The sequence below is a fragment of the Manacus vitellinus genome, unplaced genomic scaffold (genome assembly GCF_001715985.3).
Source record: "Manacus vitellinus isolate BGI_N305 unplaced genomic scaffold, ASM171598v3 scaffold_1_pilon, whole genome shotgun sequence".
In the NCBI taxonomy this organism is placed as follows: Eukaryota; Metazoa; Chordata; class Aves; order Passeriformes; family Pipridae; genus Manacus; species Manacus vitellinus.
The window spans coordinates 47,528,637-47,546,710 of NW_021939396.1; the positions used below are offsets into that span (position 1 = coordinate 47,528,637).

Here is an 18,074-nt window from a genome sequence, read left to right on the forward strand (position 1 = left end):
TTGTGTTTAAAAAATAAAGGCAGCGTTGCTGTAATATATTTGTGTAAAACGGAAACACAGGTAGAAGAATGTGGCTTTCCTAAGCTCTGATATTTCAGCCATTTACTGTGCATGTAGAATATCGCTGCCTGCTGTATTTTACAGATTTTCAGCAAACCTTCAGCATGCTGAAGAAGCCTTTTGTACCTGTGATAGTGATAGGAAGTGGTCAAAGGTGTTCATTAGAAACACACGGCTTGTTCCAGGCACTTTTTTGTCTGCTCTCGGTCGGTACTAACTTCCCTAAAATGAAGCTGACACTCCATTGTGCCACTCTGCTTGATGTTTCTGCTTGTGATCCCCTTTCCAGCATCAAGAATTATGCTTTGTGTAACCAAATTTCACTTCACTTCTTAATTCCCATCCTGCACCTTTCCTGGGATCAGTAGCCTTGCTTTTAAAGAACATTGTATTGTTTTCTGCTGAAGGAGAAGGGAAATGCTATGGAAAACTGAACCGGAATTGCACCCCTGAACTTCCTTCAGAAAGTTTGTTTGTTTGCAATGAACAGTACCAAGAGAATGGGAGAGTTGGTTCCAAACTGCTTTTGTGAAGACCTGCCTAAAGGATTTCTGATGCTGTTACACACATTCGTTTCTTACAAGGTTTCTCAGTATATATGTTGCTTACAATGGTTTTGTAGGATATATTTAGACTTGTTGGAAGTAGTATGTGCCATATAAAAAAGTGTCCTTTAGCTTGGTTATTAACAGGTTTTAAGACCTGAAAACTGAATGTTTTGAGACAGTATAAAGTCTTGGTGATCTTGGTAATTACATTCCCGTATATTAGGAAATAATCCAGTTTCAAAACATTTTGTTTGCAGTTAATGTGAAATGGGGAAAAGAGAAATTTGATGGCGTGGAGCTGAACACTGACGAACCTCCAATGGTCTTCAAAGCCCAGCTATTTGCACTGACTGGAGTTCAGCCAGCTAGACAGAAGGTTATGGTTAAAGGAGGAACTCTGAAGGTAGAAATCCACGTTTTTTCTATTATTTCTAACTTTATTATGTGATAACACAAGCAATGACCATATTTTCAAGTGTTCCTCCAGAAGGTCTTTCGTTGTAGCTGTTAAACAGATTGCACTTTTCTGAAATAATTGTGCATAGTTTGTTGCCTACTGCTAGAAAATACTGGCAAAAGTTTGTAGCTAAATAGTTTTGAGATACACTGTTGTTTTAAAACACTTCTTTACTCTTTTATACCAAACGCTGCTCTGCTTGGTGGTTTTCTTTTCCTGTCACTGTTTCATGTTCAGAATCCAAATGCAACTTTTTTCCTTTTTAGCTTGTTTAACAAAAGTTTCTCTAGCATTTCTTTGCTGGAGACTTTCTGGTGCAATGAGATAAAGTCGACTTTGCTTCAAAAAGCTGTTTACATCTAAGCAGTGTTGAATAACAGATGAAGAACCTTATTGAAAAGATGACTTTGGTGCTTTTTATTTCAGTCAGACAAAACTTGATGATGTGTAAAGGGTTAATGTTGTGTAATCTTGGCTGAAACACAGTTGTATATTTAGAAATACATGATGAATATTAATGAAAATGCTTGCTTGTCTTTTGCTGCAAGATAATTAACTTGTCTTTTATTTTATTTCACAGGATGATGACTGGGGGAACCTAAAAATAAAGAATGTAAGTTCTCAGCAGTAACTAAATTTTACTAGTTTGATTTTTATTTTGGCATTTAAAGAAAGACTTAAAAGTGCTTGCTGTTTCTCTTTGAATGGATAGCGCTTTCTTAAAAATCACATCTTGATGAAAAATAATTTAATAAGTGTCATACCTAAGGATGCTTACAGAGGTCTCACCATTGATTTGTAAAAAACCTTTCTTTGGCATCAGTAGGGAAATCACACCATCTTTTTTGAAGCACTTGGGAGCATGTATTTCTTTCTTTCTTACAAGAAATGCTCTGGGTCTGAGCAGTGGTCCTTCTGCGTGGTCTATCTGTGACCATAAAAATAAGTGATGTTATGCAGAGAGAGCTTGTGAAGCTGGGCACCGTCTGTGGATTCTCGTGCTCGTTCGTCCCCAGTGTGGACAACCTGTGTTGGGAATGCTGAAGTTACAGGTCTTTCCAAGTCCTTTTATACCACCCTCCTGAAATTTGTTCTCCTGTACTAAATAGCTGCTGTTTATAAACAAAGCCATTAGTAATCTTAATTCATACCTTTGGCTAGTTCAAAAAGAAAATAAAAAGTGAATGTATTTTTGCTGCTTACCTGTATAATATTGCACTAAGGAATCCCACAAGTTTTTGTTTGGGTTTTTTTTTTTTTTTGGTCATTTTCGTTTCTGTACAAATCTCGTAACATCTTGGAACATCTGTTACAGGTTTTGCTCCAGTTCTTCACTGAGCACATTGACTTAGGTAGCATTACTCTTACCCTTGTAACTAGTTCGCAGTCATCCGTTAGCAGCCTGTAGATGCAGCTATTGTAGCAAAGTCATTCACCAAAAAACCCAGTAATATTCTTGTCCTTTTCTGCATACTGTTGTGCTAATAGCTGCCTTTATTAATTTTAATAATATTATATAAAAGTTCTAGGGATTTATTTGCACTGTCAAAGCAGTTTCTTTTCATTCTGTTGTTCATTCTCTTCCTTAACACTGTATTTTTTCAAGGCCCCAGATAGTAATTTTCTCCTCCTTTGATAGATCTTACTGTGTAGATGTACTCCTATTGAATGCTAAAAGACTCCTTTTCCTTATGGTAGTTCAGCAAGCATGGTAACTTGATTGCTGCTTTTTTTTCCCCCCTTAAATGTTGGTCCTCATGCCTAAACTGATGGGGTAATTTAGGTTCTTTTTTACTTTCCAATTAGTTTAATGGCCTCAGAACTTGCCAGGCCAAAAGATGGCACCTCCCTTTCCTGCTTGCTTTTCAGGTGAAAAAAAAAAAACGGAACTCAAAGCCGTGGTCCTCATTATTATCCACATCTGTCTGAAATGTCTCCTCAGATTCCAAGTTAAGGATGAAGGACCTTTTTGTTGTTGTTTAGAGAATTCTGAGTTTGAGAACTTGAGACAGTTGATTGAAGCTCAAGTGTTGCACCTACTTTCAAATCAGAATTTGGTTGCTCAGTTACCCTGGATAATTTGTAAGGCTTAAAGGAAAGAGGAATATTTGCACTCAAGTGTTGAAGGTGGTCCGTCCCGAGTGGTCCATCAGGAAGGGAGCTTCTCTGAGCACTTCATGTTGGGGTGTTCCATGAATGTTAAGTTTAGTCCCAGCTGGTATCCCGCATTGTCAGCTGTTGGCACGCTCACTAGATGTTTCAGAGGAAACATCTAGCATGGATAATGCTGTGGAAGTGTTCTCAATAAGTACTTTCTAGGTAAGAGGAAGTTAAGGTATACCCTTAAATCACAATAGTGCAGTGTTGGTTCTGTAAACCAAGAGAAAGGTTGTGTTTATTCTTGGGGAAATAGCTGAAATATGTTAAGAGCTTAATGATTTTTTTTTAACTGGAAATAACTGTCCTTAAATATTTATTGCTATTTTCACTGTGTTTCAAGGGGATGACCTTACTGATGATGGGTTCTGCAGACGCACTTCCAGAAGAGCCAATTGCTCGACCTGTCTTTGTAGAAGACATGACAGAGGAGCAGCTGGCTTCAGCTGTAAGCATATATGAAACTTTGATTTCTTGTAAACCTCAAAGTAATGGCAAGTTTTTAAATACTTGCAGTTGCTTAAAACTGGATTTTAAAACTGTAATGTGTGTTTACCATCTTCTCCGATAAACGCAGATTTACATTGTTGACCCAAATTGAAGCAGTGAGGAGAAGTCTGGGATTTAATTTAAAAGTCATATAATTAGTGCTGTTTTTTCTTTGAGCAGGCAGCTCAGTAGATTTTCTAAAAATAGCATTGCTAATGTTTTTAAAGACAAAATTGTATTGCCTTTGCTGTATTAGTGTCCTGAACTTTGTCTGAACAAGGGCTCTTAGATGTGCAAAATTGTTTCCTGCCTCTTTCATAGCTGTGGGGGGAAACCAGGATTTGTCTGGGGTAGGGCGTGTTTGGGGTTTTGTACATCTGTGTTAGTAGTATTATACATTATGTAGTCAACTTTTCTTTGTGAAAATTGAAAGTAAGTTTGACATTAGTAGAACAGATTTTATGTCTTGCTTTATTGGAACAAAGTCTGGAAGAGCATAATTAATCTATTATTTTTTAATGAACCAAATTCTGAGTTGTTTTCATTTTTACCATTTGAAAGACTTTATTTTCTCATCAGTCATTTGAACTGGGAGCTCTTTGTCACACTTAACAGTTGCATGACTGTTGTCAGCTGTGCCTGCAGAACGGGAATACTTTTATGCATTTGTGTATGAAAAAGGATCTGTAGTTTAGGATTGTGTTTGTGCTTCAGGATTTAGTGCTTTCCAGGCTGCCTGCAGGTGAAGGATATTTATGTATTTTTGAGATTAAGCCCATACACAGACTGAGATAACTGAGAGGCAAGCAAGGAGATGATCGTGTCAGAGAACATTTTGGAAAAGTTGTGATCGCAATGCATTTCTCTGATTGAAATTTTGTAATACATCAGAATTCAATTGTCTGTACTGCATGTGTTCAATAATGGAATACACAGCTAAATGTGTATTCAAATATTTAATTGGTATTGGTATGCAGTACTACTTCAGTTTCATTAAACTATGTGTTTTTCCCTGACTACCTAAGCATTGAGGATTAAAAAGAAAAAGAAATAAAAATGCTATTACATGGTAATTTATAGTTGTTTCTGAAACTGGTTAGTTTAATTATTAGTTGGCCTTCACATTTGTCAAATTCACAAGTTGTCTGAAAAGATCAGATTAATGATCTGTTGTAGACTTCTGAAGAGGAGTTTAAATAATGCTTTTGTTTCAGACCACAAACTCCATCACTTTCAGAGTTTTACTGAAAACTGATTTTAATTAAAACACCAGTGTTTTGTGCAAATGTATTCATGTGGAACTTTCCTGGAAATAGAACTTTAAGGTCAAAACTTGAATGAGATTATAATTGAACTTTCTGAATGACTGCCTGCTTGAAGAATATGTTCATTAAACTAAACATGCACAGGAAAGAAAACCAAAGCATTCCTGAATGTCCCCTAAAAACAGCGAATGGTGAAATGATTAATATAATCATAAAATGCATCTGGAAAACTTCATGAAGTTTGATGGAATATTCCATGTTTTATGCATCTCTGACAGCTCGTCTTCTTAGAAGTTGATGTAACGTTAAAGCATTTATAAAAAAATGGTTGCACATCTCTCTGACCTTTAAGCACCCTTGTGAATTTTTTGGTAGATGGAATTGCCATGTGGATTGACAAACCTTGGCAACACTTGCTACATGAATGCTACGGTTCAGTGTATCCGTTCAGTGCCAGAAGTGAAAGAGGCCCTTAAAAGGTAGGATTCAGGACAAAAATACCATGACTAAAATGTATTGTTTAGCTTATGAAATAAGCTATTTTGTGGAACTGCTATCTTAATACTGGTATAGATTATCATAACAATCTGTTACTCTTTAAAACTATTCAAGGTTAACATAATGATTGAAAGTTTATCCTGTGGCTGTGTTACTCTGTACTTATAATAAAGAACTTATGACTGTGTATTTCTTGGAACTGGCTTTTAGTAGAGAGAGCGTGTTTTGCCTAGCTGGAAAGTGCTTCCTATCAAGACTTGTTTAAAATGCTAAAACAAGCTACTGAACTCCTGACCCTGTTTTTTGGTTAGTTTTTATGGTCTTGTTCTGTATAGAAGAATCATATGGGAGTCCAGTTCCTTTGAGGAGTATTTCCTTCAATGGCTTTATTGTACAACATGTTTTCAGGTGTGAAATTCTGATGTTACTGACATTTGCCACTTGGAGGTACAGCAGGAAGTTCTGAGATAAGACCATAGGTGTTATTGTGGTAGCAAACTGGAATATGCCAGAGTTGTGTGGATGTCTAGGAAACAGAAGACATACCCTTAAGGAATTTTGTTTCATTTTCTGATTTTTTCTGATTGTAGGATAACTTTTCTGATTTTTGTTTGTTTGTTTTTGTTATTCTGGACTGAAATGTGAAAATGGCCAGTGTAGGTTTGGTTTGTTTTTTTTTTTTTCTTGTAAGGGATCTGCAAGAAACTCAAAAATTATGAATATCAGAGGAAAAAAAGAATAACTGGTAATGTGAGCCCGAATTTGTCCTCCTGATGAATTGTTATGAGAAAACAATCAGTATTTTAAAAAAGTGAGAATTAGGTAGAGCATTAGCATCTTAGGGTTAACTTAATTCCTTTAAAACACACTGCTTTCTTGATTCCATGGTACCCAGCTGGATATTCTGGATTACTGTAAACACTGGTTATTTAAGTAGTTATAAATTTTTCTTCATTCTGTTAGCAGGTGAACCTTAATTATTTAGCACTGAGGACTATTTGTGAATCACAGAAACTTAGTTTTAAAGATTTTTATTGTTTATCAGTGTTGTCATTTTAGGAAAGTGTTTATTTCCATCTGAAGGACTCCTGAGTTGCTGCATTGAATCAATATTTGATAGATTTAACATTCCAAATGGCAAAATATAGCCTGTGAAACTGTCAGAGTGCAGTACAAAATATGGCTGTATTGTCTGTGGGAAGTTAGGTTCATACTCAGATTCAAGCTCTGGTTTTGCCTGGAGATTTAGCCCTTATTTGGTCTTCTCTGCTTGATGACAGCATGGAAAGCTGTAGGGTATATGGCAGTAGGAGAGGGGTGAAAGGGCTCACATGGGAAAGCTTAATGTTACAACTTTGTTTCTCACCACCTGCTCCAGTGGTCTCCATGTTTTGTAGCATGTCAGGGAAAGTTTCCTGCTCATCATCTACCAATTGTCAGAATTTTAAAAGTGCAGTCTAAGATTGGAGAGTGTGTGAGACCCTCCTTTTTGCTCAACAGCTTATATGCTTTGAGGAGTCCATCTGTTCCTCATCCAGCTGCTAAATTAAGAATTCTTTCAAAGAAGAGCGGTAAGTTCTAGTAATGTGGGTGGACTCCCATGCCTCTCCAATGTAGGAAATTTCTCCCCAAGGAAACATTGCACCTCTCAGTGTTTTGCTTCTGCTGTGCAGGGAGGAAGCAAACCTGCCTTCCATCTCTGTGCATCATATCTGCCATCTATCCTCAAAAGTGGCTTTTTTCCATGTATCTGAAGGATACATGTTTCAGAAATAGGGTAGCTTTTATTTAGACTTTTTATTTTTAAAGAAACTGAGAAATCAAGTCTTTGAGGCAAATGGATTAGGGAAGTAGCAGTGATGTATCCAGACTTCTTGGTCTGCCTTTATTTATTGTCTGAAGGATGCCAGTTTTCCTTTGCTTCCATGCAATGCTTGCAAAATATCTGAGACTTTGAGGTGAATGTGAGTAAATCTTACCTTCAGTTACTTCTGGTTTGGTGATTGATTTCCTTTGATATATTTAAATAAATCTAGCAGCTGCCTGCTTCGTGATCTAAAAACCCAACTGCTCTTGTTAATTGTGTTTAATTGCATGTAAATTATTTTTCTTCTCCTTTAGGTATGGTGGTGCCTTAAGAGCTTCAGGAGAAATGGCCTCTGCTCAATACATTACTGCAGGTTAGTGTTTAGAGTAGAAAACAGGGTTTTAAACTAGTGTGTGATTTCCTGCTAACTGCAGATGAAATTTGCACTTAGAACCCTGTGTATTGTTCTTTGGTACATATGCCTTAGGAATTAAAGATCTGCTAGCATTGGAGGATTCCTTTTGCCTTTAAGGGTTATTCTGCCCCTGCCTGGAAAGCGTGTATCTCTACATATTGCCCAGCTGCACTCTGGGGAAAAGATTCAAGTGTGGTCTAGGCTTAGATAGAAATAATTTGTATCTTTTAACTGTTTCACATGTAGGCATAGAGTAATTGGAACTTCCTAAAGCAGACTCCATCCATCCATTGGTTGATTTGATCATTTTGCTAGAAATATTTTAGTGTGCTGTTCTTTGTTCCGCTTAATGGAAAGTAGTGTCTTCAAAATGAGAATTATTCTTTGTTTTGGTGATCTGGGTGCTCACAACATGGGAGCTCACGATGGCCCCGTATCTCAAGTTCTAACTAGAATTCTAGTTAGACCCCTTACACTTGAACAAGGGTACTACTTGTCCGCTTTTTCTTTTTTTACTCTATTTCATTGCCCCACTAAGATGCTGGGCCAGGACACTGGGATTTCTACCAGTCCATTTAAGGAATAACAAAACAATATAAGGAAGGAAAGGTCCAGTTTGTGGGTATGCCTGCTGATCGAATTTTGGGGTGGTAAGTTCAATGGTTACTCTATACAGCCATGCCTGCCCCTCCCCTTTTAACTGCCTTTACTTCGTGTCCCTTGTTTTCTTTTTAAGGTGACAGCTCTGCTTCTTAGTTTGTTTTTTTTTTTTTTTAATAGTTTAAGTAATTTGTAGTTAATTCTTGGGTGCTGAGCTGTTCAGGAACTCCTGCATGACACTTGTGGCATTTTTTTTTTAATTGCTGTGTCATATCAGTTACACCTTTTATCAAGGTCAGTGAAGATACTTCTGAAAGAGAGGAAGCAACTGACCTTGGTTCCTTGTAATCTTGCCTTTGTTCACTTACTCAAGAGTACCATTCATTAGTGTCTCCATTTGTAAATTAGTGACCATGCAGACTGTTGCCTACCTCACAGGGTTGTTGTGAGGATTAACAGGTCTCCGAAGTGACCTGTGGATTTAAAATGCTGTAGCCTGGGTAGATAAGATATAGGTGGTAGGGTGTGGAGCAAAAAAGAAAGCCATGTGTGTTGTCATGCAGTCAGTATCATTTGTTGGTTTGCACATAGTTATGAGCTGTCTGCACATATGCATACACATACTTGTTTTCCTGAGTCTTAAGCATGAGTATTTCCTAGATATTTTAGTTGGGAAAAATGAAAGGTTTTTTCCCAGTAGTTGGTGAAACTTGTTACTCTAGAGGATGGATTGTGAATGCCTTCTGGTTTCTCTAGGTGTAGTCCTCTTGTTCCTCAAATGTGTTTCAAATGAAATCTTAATTGCTCAAAAAATTTATTTTATTTTCTGTTAGCAGCCAGGAAAGACAAGACATTATGTGCTGAACTTTCAGAATTGTCATCTTTATGGTTGCAAAGTCATGCTCACAAATGAGGTCTTAGGTGCAGCTGTTATGCCACCTGGAAAACTTGATTCTACTTTGGAAAGATCAAATTGGACACTGTTTAATGATTTGTCTTTAAATGTTGTTGCTGGTTTACTATTCTTTTTGCACTTCCTGCCGTGTTTGAATTGTTTTTGCACTTCTCAAAGCATTCACTTACTTTTTCTTCAAGCTCTTAGAGACTTGTTTGATTCCATGGATAAAACTTCCTCCAGTATTCCACCTATCATTCTCCTGCAGTTTTTACATATGGCCTTCCCACAGTTTGCAGAGAAAGGGGATCAAGGCCAGTACCTTCAACAGGTAAAGACCGATTATTAGCTTATTGTTTAAAAATTCTATACTATGTTGGAAGTTGGGAACAAGAATATTTTAAAACTTCCCTTCTCTTGTGAAAATAATTTATCCCAGTAAAGTGTCTTTTTGTAGCGTGGAAAAGTTGAACATAGTATCAATTTCTAGCTCTGAAAATGCATGGTGGAATTAGGGAGAAACTCTTACTTAAGGAATCCTTACAATTTTTTTTTTAATAGAATAAAGGTTGATGGGTTTAATATTACTGAATCATAATGCTACTAGTCAGGTGTAATGTTATGTTCTCTTCCTAGGATGCCAATGAGTGCTGGGTGCAGATGATGAGGGTGCTACAACAGAAACTGGAAGGCATAGAAAGTGATACAGTTATGGAGGTAATTGTAGTCTTACTCTAACCAGCTAGATTTTTAATATTTCACATGTTTTTTTGCCATGTATTATCTGTTAGTGAATTCTTTAACATGTAGTCCAATCAGTGAAATTGCTTTCTGATGTGTTTGGTCAGCATAGTGCTACCTACATCATGTCAGCCATGCTGTGGAGTGTACTGAAGGGATGCCTTCACTCTGGGCTTTGTAAGGCATGTGTTGGACCAAGCTGGTGGTGACATACTCACATGCATGGCAGCTGGCCCTGATTACTTGTGAATTCAGTGCATAAGAACTTTTTATCTCTAAAAAAGTGTGCTGCAGTTTTAACTTAAACTATTTGAAGCAGACAACTAACCAAATCAACCTGATAAAAAAATTGCCTAAAGTTTTCTCCCCAAGATTTTACCAGACCAGCTCTCTTCTTTCTCTGTAAACTGTTGGCAATGGCAAAAATCTGATAAACTACCCTGAAATTTAAGATAGATTTAAATGGGGGAGGGAGGTGTGGGTTTTTGATTGAAACCTTGCTTGCTAATGTGCTTTGATGTGGTTTTAGTAGCATGCTATAAGCACATTGATTTTGAAACCTTTATGCTAAGTAAAAAGATTGACTGACTAGGAAAAAATGCACCTATAGAAAGACTAAGGAATAGGCTTAAAGAATTTAAATAAATGAGGTTATTTTGTCTGTAGAGAAGACTGTATTTACATGCTATTTCAAGTTATATCATAAGAGAATTTGTTTTACAGACAGACTCTGGGGCTACAGCAGCATCTTCTAAAAAGAAGAGTTTAATTGATCAGTTCTTCAGCATTGAATTTGAAACAGCGTATCCTAAAGATAAAGGCAAGACACAATGAACAGCAATTTCACACTTTATCAGTTGAGTTCAGGGATGAAAAGCATTGTTCAGAATAGTATAAAAAATTAAGGTGTGTGTTGTGGAAGAGGGGGAGTGATGTCGTGCAGGAGTACACAGAAGTTGAAGTTAAGATCGGATATACTTCGATAGAGAGGATGATGTGGGGAGGAAGAACGGTAATGGAAATTTACAGAAAAAAACTCGTGGACTTTAAATAGCAGGTTTCTTCCCCAGAGAAGATTGGCACTCGTCAAATTGGAGGATGCTGACATTTTTTTATCCAAATGAAAGTAGTTATTGTTCTAAATAGCCCTTTTTTGGCTTGTAGGGGTGTGTTGCTGTGTTTAGTACTTGTCGTACTAAACATGCACAAAAGGTAGTGTGATTGATTTCTTAAGAAATAAATTAGATGTCCGCTCTTAGATGAGTAAGAAACAAATGCAGCTGACAGCTTTGTAGTAGCTTCTTTACAGCAAGAACAAAAAGTATATGGCCACATGGGGCACACATCTCACGGCAAGTATTACCCTTTTCCCATTTCTCCACCCCAAAATCCTGGCTGTCATGAAACCGAGCACCACTTTACAAAGAATTACACTGTGCATTTCACTTGTCTGAAATAAGGAAGCATCCCCTTAGGTGAGGTGCTGTATCTCATAGCTTGGTAGTAATGAAGAATAAAGGCCTTTTATAAGGTAAGAGTCACACATCTCTCTCCCTGTATCGCGATGTTTGTTATCCTTGAAATAGCTGGAGTTGCAGAATACGTAGCTAAGAGTAATGATGCCTAAGCAGTAGCAAGAGGAAGAGGCTTGTTTGAAAAGGGCTGTTGCAAACCTTCAAAGTGTGATTGTGGCAACGTTTGTAGAATAGGTGCAGTCAGAAAAATAGGTAGTTGGAAAGAGGTGGATGAGAGAAAAGGATAGGGGTAGAAGTATGAAAAGAGAGGACAGACAGAACAGTTAGAAGAATGCGTAGAAAACAATGAAAGAATGGACTTTATTTCAGTGAAGAGGACAGATATAAAGCAGGGAAAGGAGGCTGTGCATGTTGAAAGAAAGGAGAAGTCTGTCTAGGAGCAGGAAGAGGAGAATTTTATTAAATTATAAACAGCAATGGAGTATAATGTTGCTCTGAGTTGGTGTTGGCAGCCAGTTGGTATGTTTTGTGTCGTGGGGGTTGGGTGGTGGGGTGGAGAAGAAAGAGCAAAGCAGGCCTCAGCTTAAATGGTGATCAAAGACTTATTTTACTTTTTTTGGTATGCTGTCTGCCTCGGATGCCCCTTGCCATTAGCCACGAAGGAACAGATTGGTTAGAAGGAACGGCTCTTTCAAATCTTTTTTACACTAGTATCCATGCACAAGTACAGAATTCCCTTAAATTACTGCACTGTTTTCACCAGACTAGTAGTTCAGCTCTTGGTGCATGATGGTTTTCCTTAATTTTGTGAAGCATGAAATGTACAGAAGCCGAAGAAGAGGAAGTAACTAAAGGAAAGGAGAATCTGCTTCAGCTTAGCTGTTTTATCAATCAAGAAGTGAAATATTTGTTTACAGGACTAAAATTGGTAAGCCATTGCAACTTTTATTTAATTGAAATTCTAGATCACCTCTGTTTTTAATCTGTGACTTGGAATTGACATCTGCTCTCCAAGCTTTACAAAGTTTCAAGAATCTTTTTGGTGTTCAGTGGGAAGCTGGCTGGGAAATGAATTGCATGTTAAATGTCAAGTAGACTTCAACAGAGCATTTTCTTGACCCTGACATGGTCTTCCCCATGCAGGTAACCAAGTGCAGGACAGTTTGCTACTTCTTTGTTCAGCTGGCTTTCACTCTAGACTGAACACTATCATGATTTAAGTATGCAGTAGTTGCTTCCCAAAAAATCTAAAAGTCAACTTTAAAGTAGTGTGGCACTTTGGTTGCTCAGATAAAAAAAACCCAGATGATGGAACAATTAAACTTAAATTTGATTTTGAAGGAGGTGTTGTTTTCCATGAGACAACATCATCTTTAAACTTTAAGTAGAACTTCTTAAAGTAAAGTAGTCTGTGCTTCACATGTATCTGTGTATATATATATTTTGAAATTCTATGGGCTCTCCAAACATAGAGAGTCTGAAGTAGCAAGGAGAGGAGTACTTGTATAAGGTCAGGACAGTGGTCTGGTTTGTACTTGACTAAAACCAAGTTGCATGGTTCTCAGAAAATCTTTGTATCTGCTTTTTCTTTTTCTTTGTTTTGACAGAATTTAGAAGAAAAAATAAGATAAAATAGCTAATGCTCACAAATTAAAAAGATTATGAAAAAAGAAACTTCACTTTTAGGTCAAAAAATCTAGAATTCTTATGCTGGATTGCCTGCAGCAAGAGAGTTGCAACACTAAGAACCAGGCTGGTCTTTCCCTGATTTTTATAAGGAGACACCAGCTGTCTCCTTATATGCAGCTCTGTCTGAGACAGAGCTGAGAAATGTGCAAATATTCTCATCACAAGAAACTTCAGATTTTCTTTAGTTGTTACAACCATGCCACAATACATTTGTAACCAAATCCAGATACAGTTCATAACCAAATTCTATTGTTCTATTCCTGTAGAGTAAAATTTTCTGCGGACAGAAACTTAGTGTTGTCAGGGCTCAGGAATGAGCCTGGAGCTGAAGGAATGAATGGACATGGTCTTTCGGCCAAGGAATTTCAAAATCCTGTGTTTCATAATGGCTGATAGCAACACAAGAGACTGGCAGAACAAGATTTAGTTCATGGTTTGTTTACCCCTGTTGTGCTTTTCTTTAAGCTGTGTTTTATGATGAACATGTATTACTTGTTTTTCTTTAAACAGCGTCTTCAGGAGGAAATCACCAAACTCTCTCCAACGCTGCAGAGAAATGCACTCTATATCAAATCTGTGAGTGGTACTTCTGTTTCTCTCTGTAATTCCTTTAAATTTTGTCAATTTGCTGTCCCAAAACACAAAGTCATTGCTGCAACAACATGTGATTTATGTTTATAAAGCATCTGAATATCCACTACCAAGAAACTTAAGACCAGTTGAAAATTATTTCTTTGAGTACAGTTCTATACAGAGCTTCAGAACAGGAGACCTTGTTGTATTCCTATGGGTTTGTGTACAAATATGTTCCCATAATAGGCTGTAGTGCTTAAGATCTGTGAATACCAAAAGTAATAGCTTTTTCTAATTTGTTTTTTTGTAGTCCAAAATTAGTCGCTTGCCAGCGTACCTGACTATTCAGATGGTCAGATTTTTTTACAAAGAAAAAGAATCTGTGAATGCCAAAGTTCTTAAGGTAAGTTTTTTATGTACTGAAGTTTAAATCTTCTTTGTACTTTTCTGTGAGTTTTTTTATTGTAAGCAGGTGACTAGTACTTTAAGAGTATTTACTAAATTGTTTGCTTTTAAATTGCATTTAAAAATATTAACAAAGTAGCTTTGTCCCAGTTGTGATGGTGTGTGGCAAACTACACTGTCAGACTGAGGGAGGAGGTGAGATGCAGGAGTGAATTTGCCCCAGTGCTGTTAGGATGTCTTTTGGTGTCTTTTCACCAGTGGTTCAGAGGAGAATATTTAATTAAGGAGAGGGCCATGCTTTCAGTTGTTGAGAGTAAGTTGATGAAAAATGTTTATGCTGTCAAACACTTCCTGTCTTAGTTACTTTAATTGTTTGGCTTTCTGATGGACAAATACAGGAACCAGCTGCAAACAGGCAAATGTTCCAGTTTTGTTTTCTGTTGGCCTTGGCTGAGAGACCTCGTAGGCTGCCCAGGGAGCATCATGATAGATGCTCCTTTCTTACAAGAGGAGGAAAGGAAATAAAGATTGAATTTTAGAGGATTGTTTGGATAGAAAATACTGACACTTTTTGCAAGTGTACAGTCATTCTACATGCCTTTTTTTTTCTTTACCCTCCATAAGTATTTCTGTAGTGTAGAAGTAGGACAGTTAACAGTAAAGAATCTGATTTATTAAGTATTAATGTATACTGAATGTAGTAATTTATGGTGGTTTGTTTATACTGAATTAGACATTCTGCTGTGGTGGCACTGTAGCCCTTTAGGCAAGTACTGTAGAGCAGGTTGCCATAAATGTGAAGAGAGTTGCATTTAATTTGACTTATTGTGGTCTTCCCATGGGAGAATGCTTTAATGTGGAGTACCAAATTATGCTAATAAGTCTTTATGCTCTTTACTTCCTAGGATGTTAAATTTCCTCTTATGTTGGATGTGTATGAGCTGTGTACGCCAGACCTTCAGGAAAAAATGGTTTCTTATCGATCAAAATTCAAAGATCTAGAAGACAAAAAAGTAAATCAACAGCCAAAGAATGTAAGTCTCCTGACATTGTAATTAAATCATACATCTGAAATTGGGGTACTAATAAGGACTAGAGAAAACTTGACATCTTTAAAGATATTATTTTCTTATGTGTTATGTTTGTATTGAGCTTTAGATCTCTTCATCATGCATCTTCATGAAAATACAAGATCTGCTTTGGTATAATTGCTTGATGAGAAATGTTAAATGCTGTGGACAGACAGCATTTATTTAATGTATTAAAATGTAGTGCTTCTGCTTACCAGGGCTATGCCTAAAGTTTTTCTGTGAATTACAAAAAATTATTCTCTTCAAATTTTACTGCTTGCTGGCTGGTCACTTTTGAAGTGCCGTGTAGGAAGCTGTCCCCTGCACACCAGCTGGAAAGGGTTGTACAAGGGACTGCTACGTGTCTGACTGATAAAATTTAGAATATACGTACCATTGAGCTTAAAATTAGTACTCTGAAAACCTGGTAAATGGTTTCATGTCCTATCCTATGTACATGTTCTAAAACTGACCTCTCTGTCTTGAATGAAAAAAAAAGTGAATGAGCTAAAAGTGTAGTGCTTTAACCATTTTTTTAAAGTTTGCTAGTCTTTTCCTGGCTTAACTCCTGGCAAATTCATTTAAACATTTGGGTAAGGCTTGCATCTCCTCTTGCACAGATGGGAGCAAGGAAAAAGTGGTTTTTCAAACAAAATGTATTGGCACGTAGAGTCTGTCTCTGGTATTTTTGTATTGGCACTTCTGCTGCCAGCAGGCCCCTAACAAGGAATCAATCTTCAGCTGCAGAATTGTTTCATAAACAAACCCATAAATCTGGTGGCTGAACAGTGTAGGCAATACATGCTAAAATGGTTATATATTTGCTTTAAAACTGGTCTTGCTTAGATAAGGCTTTTTAATGTCCACCTAAAAAGTACAGTAATGGCACTCATTTCAAGTTGAACAAAAAATGTTTAGACTTAGAAACATGTTTAAATCAATGGAGAGTTGGAATTTGATACAATTGTGCTAAAGCTTTTATTAAAGCATTCCACATTAATTCAGCATATTCTGTTTTTTAGTCTAGTAAAAGTGATGGTGCACAGAAAGAAGTTAAATATGAACCATTTTCTTTTCCTGATGGTGAGTACAGGGTAGCAAATCTACTTTAAAGTAACTTTCTGTTCACTTGCATTTAAGTGTGTAGGAGTATTTTGGGAACCCTGGCTCCTTTTAATGCCTTTGAAAATTATTCTTCAGAAACTGACAGAAATTTAAAGAATGGAACGATTGGGTGAGCCAGAACGTTGAGATAGTCAAAGGCATAATTGCCATCCATCTGACAGGCTGCTGATAATAGAAGACATGCACATCAAAAGACATTTGCATGTAATGTGCAGTTGTTTTGCTCTCTGCCTTGTCAGTGGGTGGTAGAAAGCTGAAATCAAAACAAAAACTTAAACTGGACTTGTAGAAGTGTTGTGGTTGTGCTGGTGCTGCCTCAGTTTTGGGGGGCTTGGAGATTGAAGGCCCGAAATATTCCCCCTTTGCATTACATCAGTCATGTTTATGGATACATGTTTATTTCATGAGAACACACAACATCCTGGGTTTCCTGAGAGACTCTCCTGGCTGAGAGCTGCTGCTTTTAGTTCACAGGGGTTTTGTACTGTCCTGTACATGGGGTTTTACTCAACTACAGTGCTGCAGCATGGTTAATGTGTCTTGGGTCTGCAAGCTGCTCAAAATACTGCAGCTGTTCAACTAGGACTCGACATAACTTTTTTCCCCCCTCCTCTTCCCTCAGATATTGGTTCTAACAATTGCGGCTATTATGACCTGCAGGCAGTGCTAACACATCAAGGCAGATCAAGTTCCTCTGGGCATTATGTGTCTTGGGTTAAAAGGAAACAAGGTAAAAAAAATTAACAAATTGCAGCACTGACCACCCTTCACAGCTCCTTCCATTGAAGAGGCTGTTAAGCAAGCTTAGATTTTATGTACAGATAATCCTCTTGTTTTTCTTGCAGATGAATGGATTAAATTTGATGATGACAAAGTCAGCATTGTTACACCTGAAGATATTTTGAGGTTATCTGGGGGTGGAGACTGGCATATAGCTTATGTTCTACTCTACGGGCCTCGCAGAATTGAAGTGGTTGAAGATGAAGCTGAACAGTAGTCTTCCGTTTTAGTCATTCTGCCTAGGTGTGAAATAAATGTTGATTACTGATCACTTCTTTAACCCCAGAGCTTTAGCAAGTGGATACATAATTTGTTCAAACCTTTTCATGTGAAGAGGGATATTGTTTTAAAACTGATCCATGTACCAATTAGTCACTACTGGACTGGACTGCCAATTGTGGTGGTGACAATACTTAAAATAGCTTTAATGTCTTGCAGAAGATAATTTTTTTTTTAAATGAGCCTCTCCTCCTTCTCTAATGTCATCAAGTATTTATTACACACCTACTCTCACATTTGTTACTCTTGCATGGTTTATACCACAATTCAGTAGCTGTCCATCCTTTGCCTTACCTGGCAGTTTTGTTAGGAAGGTAGAAGAGGAACCGTTGCCTTGTTGTGTAACTCAGTGCTGCTGCCCGTAGCCAACAGCTGTGGCTACAATCAAGTATTTGTCCAGCCTGACCTGCTGATTCAGTCTGTTCTGTTGCTGGCATCTCATGATTTCAAAATAAATTGTGATCAGCAATGTGTCTCCATTAAAAACAGTTCCTGTCCTGGTAGTGTAGACAGTATGTGTTTGTTTTCACTTCTTGGGCCACCACTGATGAATGTCTCAAAGCAGTCAAGGAATAAAGCCACTTTTTTTTAAGCTGTAGGGCTGCTTCTCCTGTCCTGTTACTCTTTACTCAGTAGCTGAGTCCAGTGTGGTGGCTGCAAAACTGGACTTTGCTTACTTACAAGAACTTCTTTAGTAACTAACTGTGAGTCAGTGTGACTGCAGTAAAAGAAACAGCCAACACAAT

At 37.4% G+C, this 18,074-nt stretch overlaps 1 protein-coding gene across 1 annotated transcript; it reads left to right on the top strand.

The window, feature by feature from the left end:
- Positions 1-861: 861 nt before the first annotated feature.
- Positions 862-17,334, top strand: USP14 (ubiquitin specific peptidase 14). Its single transcript, XM_029959433.1, has 15 exons — positions 862-1,011; positions 1,646-1,678; positions 3,566-3,670; positions 5,352-5,455; positions 7,596-7,654; positions 9,392-9,522; positions 9,828-9,908; positions 10,656-10,735; positions 12,221-12,335; positions 13,607-13,672; positions 13,980-14,072; positions 14,980-15,108; positions 16,167-16,227; positions 16,892-16,999; positions 17,115-17,334. Exons 1-15 carry the CDS (start codon positions 928-930, stop codon positions 17,264-17,266), a joined length of 1,401 nt encoding a protein of 466 aa, XP_029815293.1. The 5' UTR covers positions 862-927; the 3' UTR covers positions 17,267-17,334.
- The last annotated feature ends 740 nt before the right edge of the window (positions 17,335-18,074 follow it).